Genomic DNA, 22,329 nt, shown 5'->3' on the forward strand with positions numbered 1-22,329 from the left:
TGAGTGCAGTTTAAAAATATCCTTTTTTATTGTTAGAAGTCATTGAATACTTTACTCTCTGTCTTTGTGTTGCCAGCAAAGGGAGGTTGCAGAGTGCCCTCTGGTGGACAAACTGTAAAACATCAGTATTAATTACGTGGTTGAAGGGTGTTTCTCCTGCCTGTCATACATACTGGGAAATGGTTAAAATAGCTCCTGTGCAGTCTGAGGTGCAAGACTAATTTTGAATATCTAGGCTAAACACTTGTGTTCTCCTCCAGCTATTCCAGAGTCACCTACAGGTTTGAGTCTTAAATAATTGAGTCATAGCATCGCCTCAGGCTCAAAATAGCTCCAGTTCTCAGGATGACTGTAGGTGGTGGGGTCTGCGTCTACTAAACACAGACCACGTGGGAAAAGGAAAAGACTGTTGCAGTCTTGGGTGACTGAGCCACTGACAGGTGTGTGTTGATATGCCGAGCTGCGTCTTCAAATACACCTCCGGTCACTGTCTTGTGCTGCAGTAGCATCAATTGTTAATGCATGCTGGCTGTTAACATTTAAACAACGCCTCGGTGTCTCGGTGGAGTGTCTTTGTATTTGAATTTTGAAATAATTTAAGTTGTATTAAAATCCTCTCTACATGTGATGAGGTGGTCCTGTTTCTGAGATCTGTTCAACATGTAATATTGGACCATCTGCTTCTTCAGCGTAGTGCTTCTCAAACACAGGGGTTATTGTCAGTTTCTTTTTTTCATACACACCAGTTCCTGTTTTCTGTCAATTAAATGCAGATCTTTTAACTTTAGGCTAGGATTGATGTGCCCTCACGTGAAGGAGATGCTGTTGCTTAAGAAAGCATCAGTTATCTGTTTTTGCCATATGCTCTAACTGCTCTAACTCTTCATGTTCTGTATATCTTTGGTATACACGATTATCCCAGAGTTCATCCATGGCACGCCCGTCACTGTCTCAGGATGTTTTAAAGCATGGCAAATTCAGCTGTGTTGAGAGAGCCTGGTTTGAACGGGGCTGACTGGCTCCTGCGTTAAAGCTCTCTGTCTCTTTAAGCGGCACTCTGTTCGCTCACTATTGCTTGGCAACTGAAAGCCTGTGCAGCTCCCAAAGAAGTTAAATTGCATCAGTTGGCGATTAATATCTCAGCAGTGAGGCGGCCCTGTCAGGTGGTCTCTTACACCGAGTCAAAAAGTGCCTTTCTGTAGTCACCTGTTTCCTTACGCATCCTTCTCCTTTTATAAAATCTGTCGTAGTTTTCTGGTGGTTCCAGAAGCAGCTTAGTCGTCCTGTAGATCAATACTTTTCTCTGTCTCCACAACATAGAAGATTTTTGGAGGAAATTAATTTCCCCCTAAACACAGAGCTTTTCTAGAAGTTTCTTAACTAGTCAGATAACAAATCAAAGTATATGAAAGAGGCTCTGTGTGCTTAAAATATAGTATCCTGGGTTTTTCTGTTTTCCTGCTGCAGTAAAAGATACTTCACTCAAACCTTAGCTGAATCGAGTGTTTCATACTCAATTCAGCTCAGGTACAGTGCATGTGCATGTAGCTGTACTGAACTGTTACCCTCATGTAACTGTAGCCATGCTTGCTGATATGAGTGATTAAATACTGTAGTGTTTACACGTGTCAGTGTAACAGCTCTGCACATGTTGGCCGTCGCGTTTGCTCTGTGATAGAAATAAAGGCTCTCTTTAGAAGAAGCAGAGAGCCGGGTGAAATGCATGTGCGCACACACACACACACACACACACACACACTCCACCCATGAAAAGTTGCATAGTTGTAAAAGCTCTTCATGAGTAGTTCCCCAGCTGCTCACAGAAAATGGAAAATCATCTTCAAGATCAGGAAACTGTCACATGACCAACATCAATACTGTGACCGTAGTGTTGGAAGTTGGCTTTCATTTCCTTTACGTACTACACTGGGTAGCCTTGGATGCTGCTGTGTAACAGCATTAAATAGTTTCTTCTCTGAAGAAATATTCTAGCATTACAAAATAGTAGAGGTGGGAATCACCATACATCCCACAATATGATATTATCGCAATTTTTTAAAATATTTTGCGATATTCAGATTCTGTACATAAAGGTAAACTTTATCAATATTCATTTGATCTAATATCAAAGTCTCACACTCAGTCTTTCTCTCATTTCAGTTTTATTGTTGACAAACTGAACGGTTTGTATTACAGTCTAGTCCAACTTAACTGAATGCAACCATCTGGTACAATTATAGCTATTCTGAACTATGCAATTTATGAAAACTATGCAGCCCCTTCAGCAACTGAAGAATTTGAAAGTAAATTAAAACAAAATATAATTTTACATTAAATAAAAAAGTTTTAAACGTAATTAAAATAAAACATGTCTTAAATTAAAATAAGTAAACTGTCATGTTTATTGCTGCCAAAAACAAGTTAAACACATTTGGACAGTGAAGGAATGTCAGGATTCTTGCTCAGAAAAAGGATCAACATGCTCTGAAGTCAGAGCACAAAAACCTTTTTTGTAACAAAATATCGATTTCTGCTGTCCCTGCATCGATACATTATTAGCAAACAAAATATCACGACACTGCACAGTATCGATTTTTCCCCCACCCCTACAAAATAGAGTGTTGGGTAACGTTTCCCTCAGACTGACACTTTCTCCAGAACCAAATAATTTCTTCCTGTAACAATCTTATTTTATGGCTGCTGCTACGAGAGCTTCAAAGCCAAAACAGCTCGTAAAACTACACAGACATCTACTTGATATTTTATACTCTTAAGGGTAAACGCTAATTACGTTTTCTTTACAGGAATATCAGAGGTATTGGTTTGATACAGGATATGTCTCGTTAAGGAGAGAGTTATCTCAGGGTCATAGTATCTGTGAAAAGCAGCATCAGGTCAACAACTGCATTATGAGTGAGGACAAATGAAGTCCACCAACTCATCCTTCAGCCTCCCTCTGCCACCACCAGTGTTACGAGGGCATTGCTTATGACTTCATTAATGACGGTGTCTCTGCTGTGGCCCCCCCACCCCTGAGTTAGAGGCTTCTTCAACAACATGGACGCTCAGTTTTGAAACCAAAAGTCTTAAAAACAAACAAACACATAAACAGTCATTTATTACAGTTTTTATAAGCCATCAAATTGAACATCCACCCAGGATTAGATAAAGTCAGTGTGGCTGGTTTTCCAACTGTGAAACGAATCTAAGAAACACACGTGAGGCTCTGAGATTATTGCAAAAATCACAATCACACTTATTTTGGACAACATTGTAATTTCTGCATTATCTCAAAGCAAGGCGCTTCCTCTAAATTCCCACCTGATACGGAGACGGGACGAGCGGAGAGAGCTGACAAACGAGCGAGCAGTTAACACCATCCTAATTTTTGCAGTGCGCTGTTTTAAAAGTCACACATGGTGCACCTTTATCAAACACACAAGTGACCTAATAGAGACAGGCTGTCATTGCCTCCTCCACCTGTTGGGGCAGCAAAGATCCCACCTGGGTCGGAGGTATTTTTCACAGTAGCACAAACTTGTAATTGATAAAAACTAACAATGGCGACTGAGCTGCTCGGGCTTCAGTATCCATTCAACCTAATTATTTGTGTTAAAGTCGAGAGTAATTCCCGTCACAGCGCTGCCCGTGTTCCACTCTTAGACACGGGTCTAATCAGCAGGAAGTGGAAACACCTGTGCCGCCGTTAATGAGCCAGACTCGTATCTAAAAGCGCGCACCCATGCCGCTGTTGTTTACCTTTCAGAGAAGAGCGCCGTGCTTCACGCTAATTACAAAGTGATGAGCTGAAAATGTGACAAATTAATGTGAAATTCTCGGCTGTCACCTTACGGTCATTTAAAATAGTGAAGCACGTTTAAAGGTGGCACAAAAATGCTTTAATATTGTTATTTATCACAAACCAAAGAGGCTGGTGCTCCGATAAACTGACTCACCTCAGGAAGTGAACAAGCCCTGATTACTCTTCCCTTAATCATAAACTCAGTACCACCCTGGGTGGACGAGAAACAGCCTGAATTAGCAAACTGTCTGCTGCACAGTCCCGTCACTTACTGTATTTTCCACTGTGTGGAGCACATTTGCATCAGGAGCATGGTTCTTGGTGGTGAGCACAAACAAACTGTTGGTGTTCGGTTGTTTGTTTAGTCACGAACATGAGATAAAGGGAAAATTAAACGTCTCCTTATGTAACAGAGGGGGGCTAATGAGCTCCTTTCTCCATTCCTCCCAGAAAGCATTAGCTTCAGGATTCGTAGAAGTGTGTCAGAATCACCCAACTCTGCTCAGCCATTAACGACACAAAACCCCAAACACAGTGAGTTTGTCTTCAACGTTGTCCCTGGAAGTGCATGCTTATTAATGCAGGAACGTCATCTTTAAGCTAAAGCCAATAAATGCAGGTATCTCTGAGGTCATGTGACCTTTGTGCCAACAAAACGAGCTTCTAACGTGCTCCAGTCATGTGAGTTTGGCCTGCAGTGTATATACGCCTCCTCGTTAACAGGTGGGCCGATCTGAGCAGTTATTAACATCTGTGTGTTTTTAAGAAACATTCACTATGAATTTGGATTTTTAACCATGTTTATTGCAAATGTGATGTTACGTTATCTGCTGGAATTAAAGCTACTAGAGCTCACTGCAAGGCTGTGTAATCACTGACAACTAGAACTAATTAAACTTGTTAGTTTCATAGTCCCACCAGGTGAAGGTATCGATCCCGCTCTGTGGAGCTGCTGGTGTGGGTAGAGCTGCTCTCTGCATGAATATATGGATCTACTTGCACATCTATAAAACTGGATGAGAAGGAGAAAGTTCCCCTAACCTGACTCATGGGGTCTGCTCCTGTCTCTGTGTACATGTTCTGTTAATTCAAGCTTCTGAGTCATGGATCTTTTAGCATACTGACTGGAAATGTACCTGCCAAATACAGGAGCAGGTAATAGTGAAGCCTTTATAACTGAGCGGTATTTGGTGGTAGACTGAAAATAGCATTTTGTTTTCATTAAAGGTATTGCTGTAATCGCAGAAATATAATATTTAGAATATGTGTTAACAGATGACTCAGTGTTTGCCACTCTGACCTTCAAATGCCACGACATTTCCTTGTTTTTCCTTGTGGCATCTATGACTGACTGTTACGCTGAGACAGGAATGGTAAAGAGCCAGTTTGACTGGATCTGTGGGCTACTGGCATGTGTCCATCTGGTAACATAACAGGCTCCGTCATTAGGAAGTTTGATTTTTATGAAAAATTGCTTCTTTCCTTTAAGGGAATGACCCCAGAGCCCAGCAGTACTACTATAATACTATAAGACTACTAGTAGAAACTGCTGTTTGCTTCGCCTTCCAGCAGTTAATAAAAATGTATTTTTACCACACTGAAGTTTTATTTAACAAGTACAAATTTAACCCTGATGCAGAAAATAATTTTTCACAGGCTCAACACCTCTTAGTGACTATTTGTATTTGCAGGTTTTCAGTGCAGCCTCGTATAAGCTCTTTGTGACCAGTTTAACCTGTCGACTGTTCAGCTCATTTCAATGTTATTTATACAGCACCAAATCACAATCACACAACAACAGTCGCCTCAAGGTGCTTTATATTGTACAGTAGATCCTAGAATATTACACACAGAGAAAACCCAACAATCATATGACCCCCTATGAGCAGCACTTTGGCGACAGTGGGAAGGAAAAACTCCCTTTTAACAGGAAGAAACCTCCAGCAGAACCAGGCTCAGGGAGGGGCGGGGCCATCTGCTGTGATTGGTTGGGGAGAGAGAAGGCAGGATAAAGACATGCTGTGGAAGAGAGACAGAGATTAATAACAGGTATGATGCAGTGCAGAGAGGTCTGTTAACACATAGTGAGTGAAGAAGAAACACCCAGTGCATCATGGGAATCCCCCAGCAGCCTACAACTAAGGGAGGATTCAGGGTCACCTGATCCAGCCCTAACTATACGCTTTAGCAAAAAGGAAAGTTTGGAGCTGTTTTAAACTGAAGGTTCTTCCTCATATTCTTCTTTTCAGGAACAACAAGTCTATAGCAGCTGTTTGTTTTTGTGGCTCTCCAAATCGAGCGATTTAGCCCCTCCCTTACTAAAATCTTAACAACCTCCCACTCCTCCACAATACAGGGAAAAGGTTATGAGCGAAAGAACGATATTGTAGTAAGAGCTTCATTATAACACAACCACACAAGCAATTAAATCCATTCTGTTTATCAATTAGACCCAAACCAGGCGGAGGTGCCAGACACGTCCTGGATTAATTACCGACTGCAATTAATTTTTTGGAGAGAGCGAACTTGGACAAGCGAACGGCAGATTGAGTCAGTGTTGCTGAACTCGCTCAGGCTCTCCTCCCCAGAGACACAACAGATAGCAGCAGAAAGACTCATTTGAATGTTTCCAGGATGCCAAGATATTAATTGGAAGTCAGCAGTGCGGATGTTTGGGTGAGATTGTCAGAGCTGTTATTCCTACGTGTCACAATTTGAAGGGGAGACTGCGTCACTCTTATTTATATATATTTTCAAAAACAATTCCCCTCTCGCCCCTGTGGGTGGTCCATCCTTCAAACTCGGGTCCTCTACCAGAGGCCTGGGAGCTTGACGGTCCTGCTCAGTATCCTAGCTGTTCCTGGGACTCTTCTGGACAAAGATCTCCGATGTTGTTCTTTCTCTCTCTCGATCGATCGATCGATCGATAGATAGATATCTGGTAATGGGGTAATTTACGTTCCATAGAAAAACATTGTGTGTGTGTTCAGTTCCTGTGACAGTAGCTTTTATGTAAAACCGATGCAGATTAGCTTGACTGTGAGACTGGATGCAGCTACCATCTCTAAGGTTAAGGTTAAAGACAATGACTCTTAGCACAGAGTCACTCCGGCTCTTCTGTGTGCAGGTGAAGCAGATTATGGAGGAAGCAGTGACTAAGAAGTTTGTCCACGAAGACAGCAGCCACATCATCGCTCTCTGCAGTGAGTACTCTTCCTTTTCTCTCGTTTTCCACCACATGTACAGTTGTGTGTCTTCACAGGATGTTGCATCGACTTATAGTGATTGTCTGGATTTGATCAAAACTGTAATTGCTGCGGTGATGACACATTTTCACGTCAATATAATTTTCATTCCCTCCTGTAAAATGTTCTCACTAAACATAATTTAGCATCACCCTTCCCATCAGTGCCTCTCTCTCTCTCTCTCTCACACACACACACACACACACACACACACACACACACACACACACACACACACACACACACTCAAACTTGTTGAACTCCTTACCAGGTGACTTAATGCTGCTTCTCCATCAAGGACTTCCTTTGACGTCACTGTGACTGTGCTGCTGTCTCAGTGGAACGTTAGTAATCACAATGGAGATAATGGAAACCTAATTTCATAGAGAGGCTGTACAAAACCCAAGCTTTCTAAGCCTGTCTGTGTGCAAGTGTGTGTGTGGCCGGACACAGGGGGGTTGCCCCTCCTGACCGGCTTGTTGAGCTTGCAGTACTGTATGAGTCACAGCTTCCATGCTGGTTACAAAGCTGCCTCCGCCTATAGCTACAGATCAGCCAAGTCACCGATCTCACAGCCAAAGCTTCTCTTTCTTGGGATAAAGATATATAACTGCACCATAACTCGAATAAAATACATGCGTTTTAAAATTTTATCTGAATATGACAAATGCTGCCAAAGAGGTTTTGGCCTCTGACTATTTAATTAAATGTCCAAATATAACAGAAAACGTAGAGACTTCTGATAAGTCTGGGTCGTTGCTTTATTCTCTGACCCAAAACATCCGTCACTCCTGATGAAGAACTACCTCCAGAAGACCAAAGTGAGTCTTACTGACTGGCCTGCACAAAACCCCGACCTGTGAACTGAAGACCAAGGTCTGTGCCAGAAGAGCAGCTTGTGAGACAAGGATCAGAAATCATTTGCTGTGGTTCAGAGCATTTGTGAAATATGTATTTAAAAAAATACATGTTCATAGTGGGACTAATAATTCTGCAGATACAAGCAGTGGAAATGAGATTCATCTCAAGGGTAGGTGGGGTATTTTAGGGGGGTGGGGGTCACGGTGCTACTCCTTCACATCAGGAGAGTCATTTAGGATGTTCAGGCGAGGTGTTTCTGGTCTGTCCTATCGGAAATCCTTGTTTCCACGGTTCTCTGTCTCCCTGAATATGAACAGCAGATAAAATCTAAACCCAAGAGCAGGAGTCGGTATATGGACGTCACTCTTTCTTTTAAACATATCAGAAATCGTGTGTCCACTGGGTGTTACCTGGTGGCTTGCTGGCTGCCATTCATTCATCCAGTTATTCCTCATCTGGCAGAGCTTTTCCCCCTAAACGGATGCTCCCTGAGCGTATTTCCATCTCTTCATGTCTTCTCAGCCTCAGTAACTGTAACCTGCACGCTGTCTCATCTCCTGTCACATTTCTCTCCCCCTCTGCTCTCCTGTCCATTTGTCCTGTCCCCCTCCTCACGCATCTATATGTGTAAGAAAAATGATATTTCATATATATGCTACTTTAACCTTTATTATTATAAATGCTTTACAGAGACTGAAATGAAAAGAAAAGGCTTTTTTTAATTAAAAGTTGAATTTTCTCAAATGAAACTAAGTAGTCGGCGTCTCGATGGATGGCCACGGTTCAGCCTGGCAGGACCTTAGATGATGCCTGAGGACTGACAGCTGCCTGCTGGTAAAATTCCCCAGGTGTCTGGATCGCACGTCAGCTGCTTGTCCGCTTTGTTGACCGAACCAAAGAACCACCTCTTTGACTTAAGATGTAGTAATAAGATCATCCTTTCCACACCCACACAAGCAGCGACACCAGTGATAACACGAGTGGCACTGCTGTCAGGTGCACAGTGGGGGAACGCTGTAGTATAAGAGAAGTGACTCAGACTGCACATGCTGGTTGTTCAGCCTTAAGTAACCTTAGCACTATCGATTTCTTCTCCTTTATTCTTATTAGTTTGCATTAAGCCCCACGTCCACAGGATTATCACTGACTGACGAGGACCAGAAGTCTTCATGATAAAACTGTGAATCCGTCCTTTTGGATTCATAGGAGGATTGTTCAATCCAGTTAATCCAGTCTGGTTATTCTGTAGAGTCTCAGTTAGAATTCCTCAGTATTATGGATGATGCAGTGTTGTTCCTCCTCAGCCACAGGCAGCTGATTTTCAGGAGATCATCCCTGACTCCTTTAGCCCACATGTTAAAGTGTAAAGTCTTCTCATGTATCAGAACTGATTCAACCTTTAGTGCGACAATAAAGTCGTTTTTGACATTGAGACAGTTTTCAGTCACGTGCGGGGAAAGCTTTAAAGTAGAGAGTGTGGCTGTGTTAAAGAAGGGAAGCAGCCTGAAGTATGAGAATGCGTCATTAAAATGTTCTGTTTACAACCTGCGGTCAGAGTTTTGCAGCCCACACTTTAAAAATGCTGCACTCTTCAGTGCTCCATGAAACCTGCTCTAATCACTTGTCATTTGAAAATTTCCAATGTCCTTTCATACGTCAGCGACACATCCACCTTACTTTCATGTTGGCAAAGAGAAGGAAGAACGGCTGCTGAGTGAAACACTGCCATTGCAGCGTTCTCAATAATCCTTGACATGAACGCCGAGTCTGGCCGAGTGCTCAGATTTGCACGTCCAGAGGTGCGAAAGGACCCGACCTTAAAGGCCAGGGAGGAATTACAGCTATTGTCATGTTTAAAATGCAGGAAGGTCAATTTTTGAAACGTTGTGTTGATAGATTTTTAAACTTTCTAGTTTTTTCCAGCCACTAAATGATCCTCATTTCCTGTGCCAAAGTAAACCAGGCAGTAACTACATGATGTTGCTGCACATGTACGTGCTTCTTCCTTTTCGAGGTCGAGCTGCTTCAGCACAGAGCGTACTGCTGGGAAGGACGAACTGCTGAAACCAGATCATTTCTCTGAGATGTGCTGACATTTAAAGATAATAGCAGCCTGTTCTCTAATGTTGGTGCACACACACTGGATCATGCAAATTTCTCATCCACCGTCTTCACTTGATCCAACATTTGTCTTCAGAACAGCCAGAACCATGTTTGACCTCATCCAAGCTGTGGGAGTGCATGTCCTTCTAACTGCTGATGTGAGAAGAGGGCGCTGTGGAAATTAAACTGTCAGCCTTAGTTTTAATCATAACTCTTCAAGACAGCACCCAGAGGCGAGGTCTCTCACCTGTCACTGCTGGGCTGGAATGACGTTGTTGAAACAGGCGCTAAAGTCTCGGCAGCGCTGCGCTGCTAACTCAACAAAGCTAAGTGAACTCGACTAATCGAGCAGATGAGATTAAAAGTAAAGGAACTTTTACACAGTAACATAGATGGTTTTATTTAAAACATTGTGGCCTGTTACATAATAACTGGTATGTAGTTTTAGAAAAATAAGTGAATCGATAGATCTGAAGTAGGAGAGTAGGAAAAAACGTTTCTTAGCTTCCTTTTTAAAAACCTTACCCGTATTCTGAGCTGCATTTCTCAATGACTGGTATATTTGGGATTTTGACATCCCATCAGTAACAATTTATATCAAGCTGTTATTCTTTAAAAGCCTGTTTTATGCTAACTGCACTGCAGTGGTTTCTATGAATGTAGCGGAAAGTTTTACTTTTGTTCGAGTCTATTTTTCCCGTTTATTCCCGTCACCGTAAATGAATGGTGGCAATAAAAGGGAAGCACAGCAGTAACTATGCTACTCTAATTAATTTCTTAGAGCCAAATGCATGATGTTATCAGTCAGTGTCTCTAAAATCTGCTCAAGTGATTTTAGACAGAGCCTGAAGCATCTCATAACGTTATCTGGAGCTGCTGATGGTTGAAACGGTTGCTTATTAGATATATGGGCTTGGACAGTGCAAGTGTGTGGTTTCTCTTTTATTTAATAAAGCAGATCTTTAAGGAAGAGTAATTATTTTTGTTAGACCTTAGCAGCGGCACACAGCAGTCCGGATTGTTTTCAAGCCAGCCTTGGAAGAGACAGGACAGTGGTGGAAATGTGATGTAATCATATTTACATATTTGGGGGTTTAGCACTCATTAAAATAAATGGAACTGGCTTTAATTTGACACCAGTGGCCACATAGTTAGTTAGAGCTCAAAAACTGATTCTAAGCGATATCTTTAGGCTCTTTGTTAGTGTCAGGCTGTTTCTTTAGTTGAATCTACCAATAAAAACCAAAGATGTTTCAGGCCTAAACAAAAACAAACTCTCTGCAGCAGATGAACAGTATGTGAAAGTGATATCCTTCAAAAATAGGACCTGACACAGTTGGTCTCATAGGAAGGGTGTCCATCAGCAAGTCATTCTAAAGGATGAGAAACAGGGAAAAGGCTGAGGTATTCCAAATTATATAAGAACTGAAATTCAGTGGGTTTGTTCTTTATCCTGTCTTCCTTCTCTCACAGCAGATGGCCCCGCCCCTCCCTGTGCCTGGTTCTGCTGGAGGTTTCTTCCTGTTAAAAGGGAGTTTTTCCTTCCCACTGTCACCAAAGTGCTGCTCATAGGGGGTCATATGATTGTTGGGTTTTTCTCTGTATGTATTGTTGTAGGGTCTACCTCACAATATAAAGCACCTTGAGGTGACTGACAGAACTCTTCCTGAAGATTTTTGAAAGAAATTGCAAGAAAGCTCAGCTAGGCCGTTCAGATCATGTTGAAGAATAAAGGTGGTCTTACCAAATATTAATGTCCAATCTTGTTGGGATCGTGCAAACTCTGCTTTTGCTTTTACATCTGGACATGTTTCAATAAATTAATGATTAAATTAATGAAAAACTAAAGAAATGAGAGCTGGCTAAAGATTTTCACAGTAGTGTCCTCACGATTTTGCTGCTTATATCTCACACAAAAATGATTTGAAAATTGTCTTCGACCCACACACTGCACTGAAACCTGTTTTCTATGTGCCGCTACTGTAGTGTACGCGTCAGCTTCCTCTCTGATGTTTGCATGAAGTTTTGTGACACAAGTGGCTGTTACTGACTGTACAAATCTGCTGTGTGCCCACACGACCCCATCAAGGAAATTACTATTTGACCCTGTTGCACCTTTAATGTGCACTCGGCCCACAGATGCGCAAATGTGTTAATGTGTGTATGTGAGCGAGAGGCAGAGAGAGAGCGTGCTTATAATATGCCAGCTCATGGAGTGTGTCGTGAGATGCACATGCACACCTATGCCTTACTGTTACAGAGACTGAGGACATTTCACTTTCTTCATGCAGCTAAAATATTCCAGTGTATAAGCAGTTGGTAATATAATCCGGTGCAGATGCTCCCTCTTCACTGTAATGTCCTAAACTGCTGCAAATGTTACATAGAGTCGAGCGGCCTGGTCAGACCCTGTCATGTTCATCTCATCACTCCTGGGCTGAAAGCCCACAGGCTAAATAAGTGACGTCAGCGTAATGCAGGCTGATTATCAACCTCTACAGCTCAGGGGTTCTCAGGAAAGGTGAAAGGTAAAAGGTCAGGTGGTAATGATAAGTAATGATCTCTGCAAATGAATGAGTCACGAGGCTCTGTTAACATCTACTGATGAAGGCCACTGTTTTTATTATTAAAAGCCAACAGGAAGCACTTTGTTATTTTGGTGGAGAGGGACTATTAACCAAACAAAGAATACGTATTTCATAATTATTTAATTTTTATGGAAACTGCCAAGAAGGTGTTTGATGTATCCTTTGGACAGAGAAGAGAAGACAAGCAGACTCGGTGGTGGAATGAAGTACAGCAAAGAGAGAGGTGGCAAAGACGAATGGTGAACTGAATATGAGGCAGAAGAAAGGAGACGTTCATCAACAAGGCTGATGTGAAGAGTTGTAGTAACTCCAGAGGGATAAAGATGATGTGCCATGACGATATGGGAAAGAGTAGTTCAAGCGAGGTTAAGAGGAAAGGTGACGAACAGCAAGCAGCACCATGGTGTCGTTCTGAGAAGAAGCACTACAGATGTGATGTTTACTGTGAGAGTGTTGATGGAGAAGTATAGAGAAGGTCGGACACAGCAAGACGATGCTGAGGGAAGATACAGGGGTGGGGGTGAAAGTACATCGGGCATCTGTTCTGGTTGAGTTATGCACCAGATAAAAGAGAAATGAAAGTAGACGCGAGACAGAATGCATGCAATTGAACGAGAGGGGGGGCAGATGAGCCGGTGAAGATGCAAATAGGTGAGGCAGTGAAGGTGGACGAGTTTAAAAACCTGGGGTCAGCCGCTAAAGGCAGAGGACGGTGCACGAGAGAGGTGACCAGTATAGGCAGGATGATTGTGGGACCTGCTCTGATGTATGGAGTCGGTGGCAATGACAAAAAGACAGGAAGACCAGGATGGACAAGAGTGGAAATGAGTGCATCAAAGCGGTTTGGAGATAACGTTAGACTGAGGAGGGATATCGAGTATGAAGCTGTCACGCCGGAGAAAAAGAGAAAGACCATAGAGAAGATTCATAGATGATACCATCCCTAAAGCAGCAGCTGACATCTTGTGTGACTGACCTTTCTGATACAAATGAAAACAGAAATACTTGAAGAGTTGATGCACAAAGTACCCATTGTGTTTAAGTGGCCTGTCGGGACTCTTGTTGGGTCCTCCTCCATCCCCTCCACAAGACCCAGAGCTCATTAGAGAGAAGGAAACTTGATGCAAAGACATTTCTTTAGTGCACTTCCTCTTCCTTTCCTTGCATTGATATTAATGAGCCATTCAGCTTGGCTGACCAAAGAATTTCAGTGGGAGCTGGTGTCAGCCCTGGTATCTACTGCAGTTATACATAGACATAGTTATACAACAGTCAACTCCAACCACACAGTGAGACTAGCCAACAAACATCCTGTGCGTTTCTATGTGTAGGAGTCCAGAACGTCTCCACAACCTTCAGACCGATAATATAACTCTCCCTCATTAGCCTCCTGGATGGGGGAGTCGAGTTGTGCAAAGTGTGATTTCTGTTTTGTGAAAAGCATTACTTGTTATGGTGTCATACGTATTAGCCGTGTGTGTGTGTGTGTGTGTGTGTGTGTGTGTGTGTGTGTGTGTGTGTGTGTGTGTGTGTGTGTGTGTGTGTGTGTGTGTGTGTGTGTGTGTGTGTGTGTGTGTGTGTGTGTGTGTGTGTGTGTGCGCATTCAACACACAAAATCTCAAAAGAAAATCGTGCCCAGGACTGGGCACTGCGCATGTGTTTATAAAAAGAGATGCTAAGAAATTGTCTTGACATTAAACCAGAACATTTTGTTTTTAATATTAAAATGTAACTGCTTTCACACTGTCTTTAAAATATAAATACACATGCTAATAAATCAAACCTTCTCGTAACCTCTGTGTACACATACTGAATTTGGCTGTGGGGGGGGCACAACACTTGACGGATTATTGAAAGCAGCTGCACTGGACCTTAAAACACTGGCAACCTATTGCCTCAATTTTGCCAGTTGATGAACTGAAAAGTAAAACATTTTCAAATATTTGATATTTTGGTTTAGGTTTTATATTTTCTTATTTATGTTTCCAATTCAGTTTTATTTATATGTCGCCAAATCATAACAACTTAAAAGCAAGGTAAAGACCCCACAATGTAATAGTTATGGCTGTAATTCCAGTATATACTACATCTTCCATAATTAAATATTGGTGTGATAGTTTCATCTTTCTCATACACTGAGACCTTTTTGTAGGGCGGCTCGATTATGGCAAAAATGATAATCACGATTATTTTCACTGACATTGAGATCTCGATTATTTGACGATATTTATTTAACAATAACAGTGTATTGAATAATGACTTTAAAAAATAATATAAAATAGTGTGTAAATACCCGTAACAGTGCAAATGTTTGCAATATAAGAAATAAATGAAAAATGTGAACATCTATGTTTAGTGAACTTTGCAGTGTTGCTCTGTGGTGCAGCTACACCGTAGCAAAGTTTACACACTGTGTCTACTTGATCCACGTCTGACTGCCAACCCATTTGCCACACGGAGCAGCGCGAGAGTAAACCACGAGGGAGGGGCTAATAATCGGCTCGGTCATTTTTAATGATTGTCGAAAGCCCAGATCGTAATCGAGATTAAAATTCGATTAATTGAGCAGCCCTACCTTTTTGTGTTTGCTGATATTTATTGAGCTGTTTGAAACGTATTCTAATTATCTGCCACTTAAAACACGTTACTCCTCTTCTGTTCACTCAGCAGTAGCTGTCAGTCTTTAGTGCTAGATATGAGTGCTGGGACTGGATTTATTTACGTATGCACTATGACTGCCCTGCAAGGATCCAGTATCTCCGTGCTCTCACTGGGATACCATCTGGATGCAGCACATGACAGACTGACTCTTTCGCTACTGTTTTGCATTAGAACCTGTCTGTCAGATTTAAGGTGCTAGAACACCATTCAGGATTGCACCGTTCCACTAATCCACTGATTAAAACCAAAGAGCAACAGAAGAATACATAACTGAAATCAGCAGTGGGAATAGAGACTCGTCATACGAGATTATTTGGGGCCTACAGAGCAAAGCATGTACCTTTGTTACAGAGCAGTTATCACCAGAGAAAAGTCATGTACGACTCGGTACTGAGAGACTTCTAATGCTGAGGTCTGAGTGCTATCTCCCCCTTACCCTAACCAGTGCCATGTTTTTGGGAAAAAAAAAATCCTGTCCACACATGCAGTTTTGAAAAAATATCTTTGTTCACATGTAAATGCAAAAAACTAAGTCAAACGCTGTCAACATGCTAAAGCAACAGGTGGCGATGTAATCCTAACCATGTAGAAATGTTGGCCAATCAGAACTGTGGAAGCCTGAGAGGGAAAGAGTAAAGAAAGACCACCGACCTGATCTCGTCCAAAACCAATGTTGGCGTCAGGATTTGGGTTGTGAGAGTGTCTGTGCTGAAGCCACGTCTGAAGTTCACTCTGACCTCTGTCTTTCTAAATGGAGGGACAGTAACTGTGTGTAAAAACTGCAGATGGTCAGATTGACAGCAACAGTATTTTGTCCACCATTGGAGAAATTCATTAGCAATAACGTGGTGCACAGCGTGACGTCAAGACAGGCGCACACCTTTGACGTCGCATGACTAAATCTCTGTTTTCTGTACACACGTAAACACAAAGACGGAGTTTTCGAAAATCTGCACCCTGGCAGGAGTTTTTAAAAATCTCTTCTTTCAGTGATTCGAAACGCCGTTTACGTGTGGACAAAAGGCCCAAACGCATAGAAAAAAATGCCCGTGTACGTGTGGACGCAGCCGTAAACTGTTTTTTTTCTTGATTGCAAAGACTTGAGAAAAACAATTGTCCAAATCCAAAAAGAACATAGTCTGGTAACCTGGGTTTATGGTTATTACGGATGATGCCTCAGGCCTGACAGGGTTAATGATGGAGATGATGTTTCCCAGTTATTACAGTTGTCTTTATTTGCCATACTCCTCATAGATGATGTTATCTTCCATTAAAAGCTGACCTGTACAGATTGTCAGTGGGTCTGTGTTGAGCACAGTTGCAGGCCTGTTTTGAATATCAGTCTTTCATCGTATAGACCTGATTCTGACCGCCTTACAGACAGGTCTTTGTTCTGGCCTCTCAGATTTTATGACTTTTTCAATGCTGCTTTGAATGGCCTTAAAATGTGTACAGATGTGCTTCTACATGTATCCTCTGCACCAATTAAATAACCAACGTTTAACATATGTGCAAAAACCTGACAAAACTTCACAAACTTATGATGATAAAGACATGTCAAGAAATGTCCCATGTTGTTTTTTACCAGCATTGAAAGTCTAAGAACAGCTTGGTAGTCTGACCGACTACAGTCAAAACTGAAGACCAGTTCAGCCTGTTCAGCTATACTCATGACCGGGTAGCTGAATTGTTTGCCAATTTGTACTAATTTTTTACATTTGTTTGGTTTTAATGGAGAGCAACAGAATGAAAATCCATAAAAACCAAATAACTCGATGTGTATGTCATTGAGGAAATAAGTATTTGATTCCAAAGCAAAGCCTGACCTAGTATTGGGTGGAGAAACCCTTGTTGGCAAGCACAGTGGTAAGGTGTTTCTTGTAGTTGGTCACCAGGAGGGATTTTGGCCCATTGCTCTTTGCAGAAACTCTAAAGTCTTTAGGTTGCTGCTTCATTGGCAAACGTAAGACAAGTCTGCACATCTGTGTTGATCTTGCAGACACTGTATTTCTATTACAGCGCAGTGTTACTAATGGCATTTTTGGTGACTGTGCTCACAGCTGACAGATCAGTAACAAGCTCCTCCTTCCGTTCATTTTGGGATGATCCAGCACCTTTCTCGTGAACATCCTCACGTCGTGAGGCGAGATATTAAGCTCCAGACGAAGGGCAACTGATGGTCGTTTTATATTTCTTCCATTTCTAAATAATCACACCAACGGTTATCATCCTTTCACCAAGCTTCTTGCTGCCCATTTCACTTTTGTGCAGATCTACAATCTTGTCCCCGATGTCCTCTGACAGCCCTTTGATTTTGCAGTGGTGGAGTCACTGAGGCTGAGGACCCATGTGCTTTATGCACTGAGATCAGGAGTATTTGTGACTGATTAACTGATTATAATCGCCAATCTGTGGGAACCTGAATCCTGGCTATGTTATAGGGGGATCAAGTACTTATTAGATAATATTAGAAATCAATGATTACTTTTAAACAAACTATTTTTTCTGTAAATGTGGATAAAGTTATCCGCATTAGTTAAAGTACGTAACTACAAACTACAGCAGCCATCATGGCCTTTGGGTGGAGCTGTGCACTTTGTTATGGCTGAAGTACAGGGAGGTGAGAAACGAGGGGGTGACGGGGGTGTTAGAAAGAGTACACGATTTGATGAACTGGAAATGTTTCAACGAGTGGTGCAAAAGAACTGGGGGATGTTGAGGAAGAGGGCAGAAACGACTAATGGGCTCATTAGGAAAGTCGCGGTCATGTAATGACCTGTCACCCAGTGGACATCTGGGGTTCCACGCACTGTAGAGGGATGAACAGACAGAAATAGAAAGAGCAATTAGGAAAGAGACAGTTGAAGCATTAGGAAAGAAGAAAGAGGAGGGAGACACATTTAACCAGTTTTCAGATGGATTTTAATTGGACATGGACTGTGATCAAAATCTCTCTCTGCGTGACATCTCGCCAGTCCTCCAGTTTCCCCCACAGTCCAAGGACGTGTTTTAAAGAATGTTTTTGCATATTCACGGTGAGAATTGGAGAATTGTGGACTTGCATGTCTGACACTTATTGGAAAGTAGATACTTCTGCTTCAGAAAATGTGCTTGCATAAAATGTTCTTTTTAACATCAAATAAAATTATTTTAAAAAACTACCAAACACTTGATCTAAGCAGATTCTTGGGTGGATTACTTAATAGGTCTTGATGCACGCTCAATCATCCAGGTAAGTAAATCCCAAAAGGTTGATTCTCTTCATCTGGACGTTTTCAGTGCCCATTGTTCGTTCGGTGTGTTTCACTCACTGTGGAAATGTCTTGTTTATAAGGTCGGAAACCTGCAGTCAGCTGAGACTGAAGGAGTCATCTGGATGAGTGACGAAATGTTTCTCCCACTGAAAACGTCCAGATGAACCGAATCAACCTTTTGGGAAAATGGCCATGACTGTACATGTGAGAGTCTACAGTTATGGCCATGACTAAGTCCTGGACCTCTAAGGTCCTGGTGGTTAATCTGCTTTAAGTCGAGCCTTTGCTGGACAGGTGTTTAAGAGAATGGATGGAGGGCTGGAATAAAAACAGAGCTTAGCTGGTGATTTGAACACTTTTCCTGTCCACAACAATTATGGGCCGCTACGCCGACTTATACTGTTTCCCTCATATTTTATAGACAAGGCAATTAATCAGTTTATAATCACAATACCTGATATTAATTGAAACTAACTGTTGGCTATTTTCACTCTGTTCCACCACAGATGCCTCTCTAATTGACTTAATTGACTGTATTGCTGGTGACTTCATTACTCCACTCCATCTTCCAGGAATCTTAATTTGCTATAACCCAATGTTGCTTTCCACGATCAGTTTGTGGAAGAGGGGATGAAAGATCACGATCCTAATGCAGATCGTGACCGAGAGTGTAACGACACAGCAGCCGACACGCGTCCAAAGAGAGCAACATCATACGTATACGAGGACCGTAAGTGGTGACCGATGAAAAAGCAGAGGGCCAAAAGGCAATAAGGGCTTTGAAGACTGCACATCAGAGTCAGAGCAGAGTCGTGACTGGAGACGCACCACTCTGTGTAATCCTTCTGGCTTCACTCACATCACAGTGTGCAGGCTGCAGCTGCAACATGAAAGCGTATGTGTGTACATGCACAAACTGTCTGAACAACGGTGCTGATTAACCGGTCTCAGCACCGTTGTTCAGACAGCCCAGGATTTTTTCATTGTAAATGTGATCATCTATATTAACTGACCATAAATAGTCAATCACGATCTGATGGGCTGATGCAGGAAAACACCTCTGTAAGGAGATAAATGCCATTATTAGCACATGTAGGAAGGCAAGCAATCTAAATGGGTATTATACATAACACTGGCTTGCCTATGATTGCGCTTGTATGACAATAAAATATAAATGGGTAAGTATATACGAGTAAAAATGTGAAGAGAAATACTGAAGCCAGTGCCAGAGAAGAGAAAACAGCCAACATTAGTCTCACAGTGTTACTTCACTCAGTATCTCTCACCCACCGCCCGCTGACCTGAAAGGAAGCTGTAAAACTTTATTTTTTTAACTTCTCTCCTTCCCACAAAGCCCACAGAGAACAGAGCCGGGTTTGGAACAAGTGCATCCAAACCTTCACGGAGACTTGTCAAAGTGTAAATGTTGCTGTTCTCTCTCTTTACAGCCTGTTGCTTCTATTTTTTCTTCTATAAACGTGCCAGTGCTAACCAGCTGGCTAATTATTAATGCAGGCTAAATGTTTTGAAAACCATTAAAATGATAAAATATTATCATTTTATCATTTTAAAATATTATATTTGGTTTTACAAGCAATCTCCTGGGCAGAAAAATGAGGTTCAACCAAATCACAACAGCAGTCTGTGTAAGACAACGACCCCCCCCCACACACACACACACACCACCACCACCACCCTTTAAGCAAGCATTTGAAACCAAGCGAATGCATAAAAAAGCTGCATTTCCTATACTGTGCCCTTGAGACTGGCTCCAAAGTGAGTCAGTCCCATAAATTCTCCTGTTAAAATATCCGACTTCACAGCATTTGAAATCATGTTTACAGCCTCTGTAAGTGCAGTGTCCTCTGAGGTTTTCCCCTCATCCATCTGGATACGGATGAGACTTAAATTTAGGGAACGGTTGCTATGTTTAAAGACCTGTTGGCACTGGCAGCTGTTGCTGGTCAGCGTCTGCTATGTCTCACTAGTTTGAGTCACTCAACTGAAGCTCTGCTGTTTGCACTGTTGGTGCATTTTGGAGCACTTTTAAAAGAGGGTTTTAATCTGGTAGGTAAGCCTATGCCAAATCATATATCATATATCATGCTGCCCACTGTAATATTGATATAAATTTTCCTGTGAAAAAAATGTCCCCTTGCAGGTTTAATAATATAGTGAAGCTCCATAGCACACGCACAACAACGAGACAAGCTGAGGCATGTCTGAGAGCAAGAGCAGCAGTTATCCTCCAATGACAGTTTAGAGCCTGAGAGGGGAGCTAAAGTCTGCAAAACTGTTACAACTGAAGGTGGAAACGACAAACATGTTTCAGTCCTAATGACCGGAGAGCAAACAGTGGATAGAAATTTACTGATGCTGTTACAGGCAAATGATGGCTTCAAGCACCTGGTTAGAAAGCTCGATGCAAGGTCCAACATCTGTTAGGTTTAATTTTATTATGTAACAATACTGTGCACATAAACATCATCATGACCCACCCCGACTGTTAGTGTTAATTCACAGTGTTAGTTTGCGTTGCTACCATATATAACTGCTAACCAAGCTGTTAACTTAGTTTTCCACCGTCTTGGCAGAGATATCTGTATATATATATATTAGGGGTGCAACGATACTCGTATCGATATTGAACCGTTCGATACAGTGCTTTCGGTTCGGTACACATATGTATCGAACAATACAACATTTTTGATTTATTTTATCAACTTTCCTTCTGACGATGCTGTCTGTGTTGAGCGCTCAGTGGATCTGCGTTCGACTACTCTGCCTAGGCTGCACTGTCGAGCGCAGATCCAGTGAGCGCAGCGCAAGCTAGCAAGACAGAAACTAACGTGGCAAATTGAACCTCCCCCACCCTCATTCAGATCTGGCCTTTGGAACTATTTTGGTTTTCATGTGACGTATGACCCTGAAGGTAAGCGAGTCATGGACTAAAGTAAAACAGTATGTTGGATGTGCCACGCAATGCTCAGTTCCATTGGTGGGAAATAGTGCGTTAGCGCAGCTACGGGGCGATCCGCGGTAGCTCATTAACGGAGATTTGCCGTGTTGTGGCGTTAACGTCATTTCAACGAGATTAACGCTGACAGCACTAGTGGGAACACAACGAATATGACTGCACATTTACGCCGACAGCATCCTAGTGCAAAGACAAGTGGAAGCAGACAAAAACAACAAGCACGCATGCTACAAACTTTAGCCGAGTCATTCAGACAGCCGTTAGCACAGGATTCTCCTTATGGGGACCTGATATGTTTAATATGCTGCTGAGAATATAGCCCAGAAGAAGCGGATAGTATAGCTTTTATTTTGGAAAGAGACATTTCTCTGTAATAAACTCTCTTTTCCAAAGATGAGGGATTTCTCGATCAGATAGATTTTTTTTTTATTATTATTTTGTTGTTTAAAAACTGTACTTTTGAGTTAAAATATATATTTATAATTTTAATAAATGACAAATTAAAAAAGCATGAACATTTTTTTGTATCGAAAAAATATCGAACCGTGACACCAAAGAATCGAACCGAACCGTGAATTTTGTGTATCGTTGCACCCCTAGTATGTGTGTGTGTGTGTGTGTGTGTGTGTGTGTGTATATATATATAATATATATATATATATATATATATATATATATATATATATGTATATATATATATATATGTGTATATATATATATATATATATATATGTATATATATATGTATATATATATATATATATGTATATATATATATGTATATATATATATATATATATATATATATATATATATATATATATATATGTATATGTGT

At 41.6% G+C, this 22,329-nt stretch overlaps 1 protein-coding gene across 3 annotated transcripts in view; it reads left to right on the forward strand.

Annotated features, from left to right (window-relative positions):
- The window catches only part of sgsm2 (small G protein signaling modulator 2), a 104,130-nt gene that overhangs the window by 2,503 nt on the left and 79,298 nt on the right, over window positions 1-22,329 (forward strand). For all 3 annotated transcript variants that reach the window (XM_085379831.1, XM_085379834.1, XM_085379833.1), the window contains exon 2: window positions 6,930-7,005. In XM_085379831.1, the coding sequence (XP_085235957.1) occupies window positions 6,930-7,005 (76 nt within the window). The remainder of the gene's footprint in view (window positions 1-6,929; window positions 7,006-22,329) is intronic.

Source organism: Rhamphochromis longiceps, linkage group LG14, assembly GCF_057381845.1.
Source record: "Rhamphochromis longiceps isolate RC_006_pf linkage group LG14, R_longiceps_female_GT1.1, whole genome shotgun sequence".
Lineage (NCBI taxonomy): Eukaryota > Metazoa > Chordata > Actinopteri > Cichliformes > Cichlidae > Rhamphochromis > Rhamphochromis longiceps.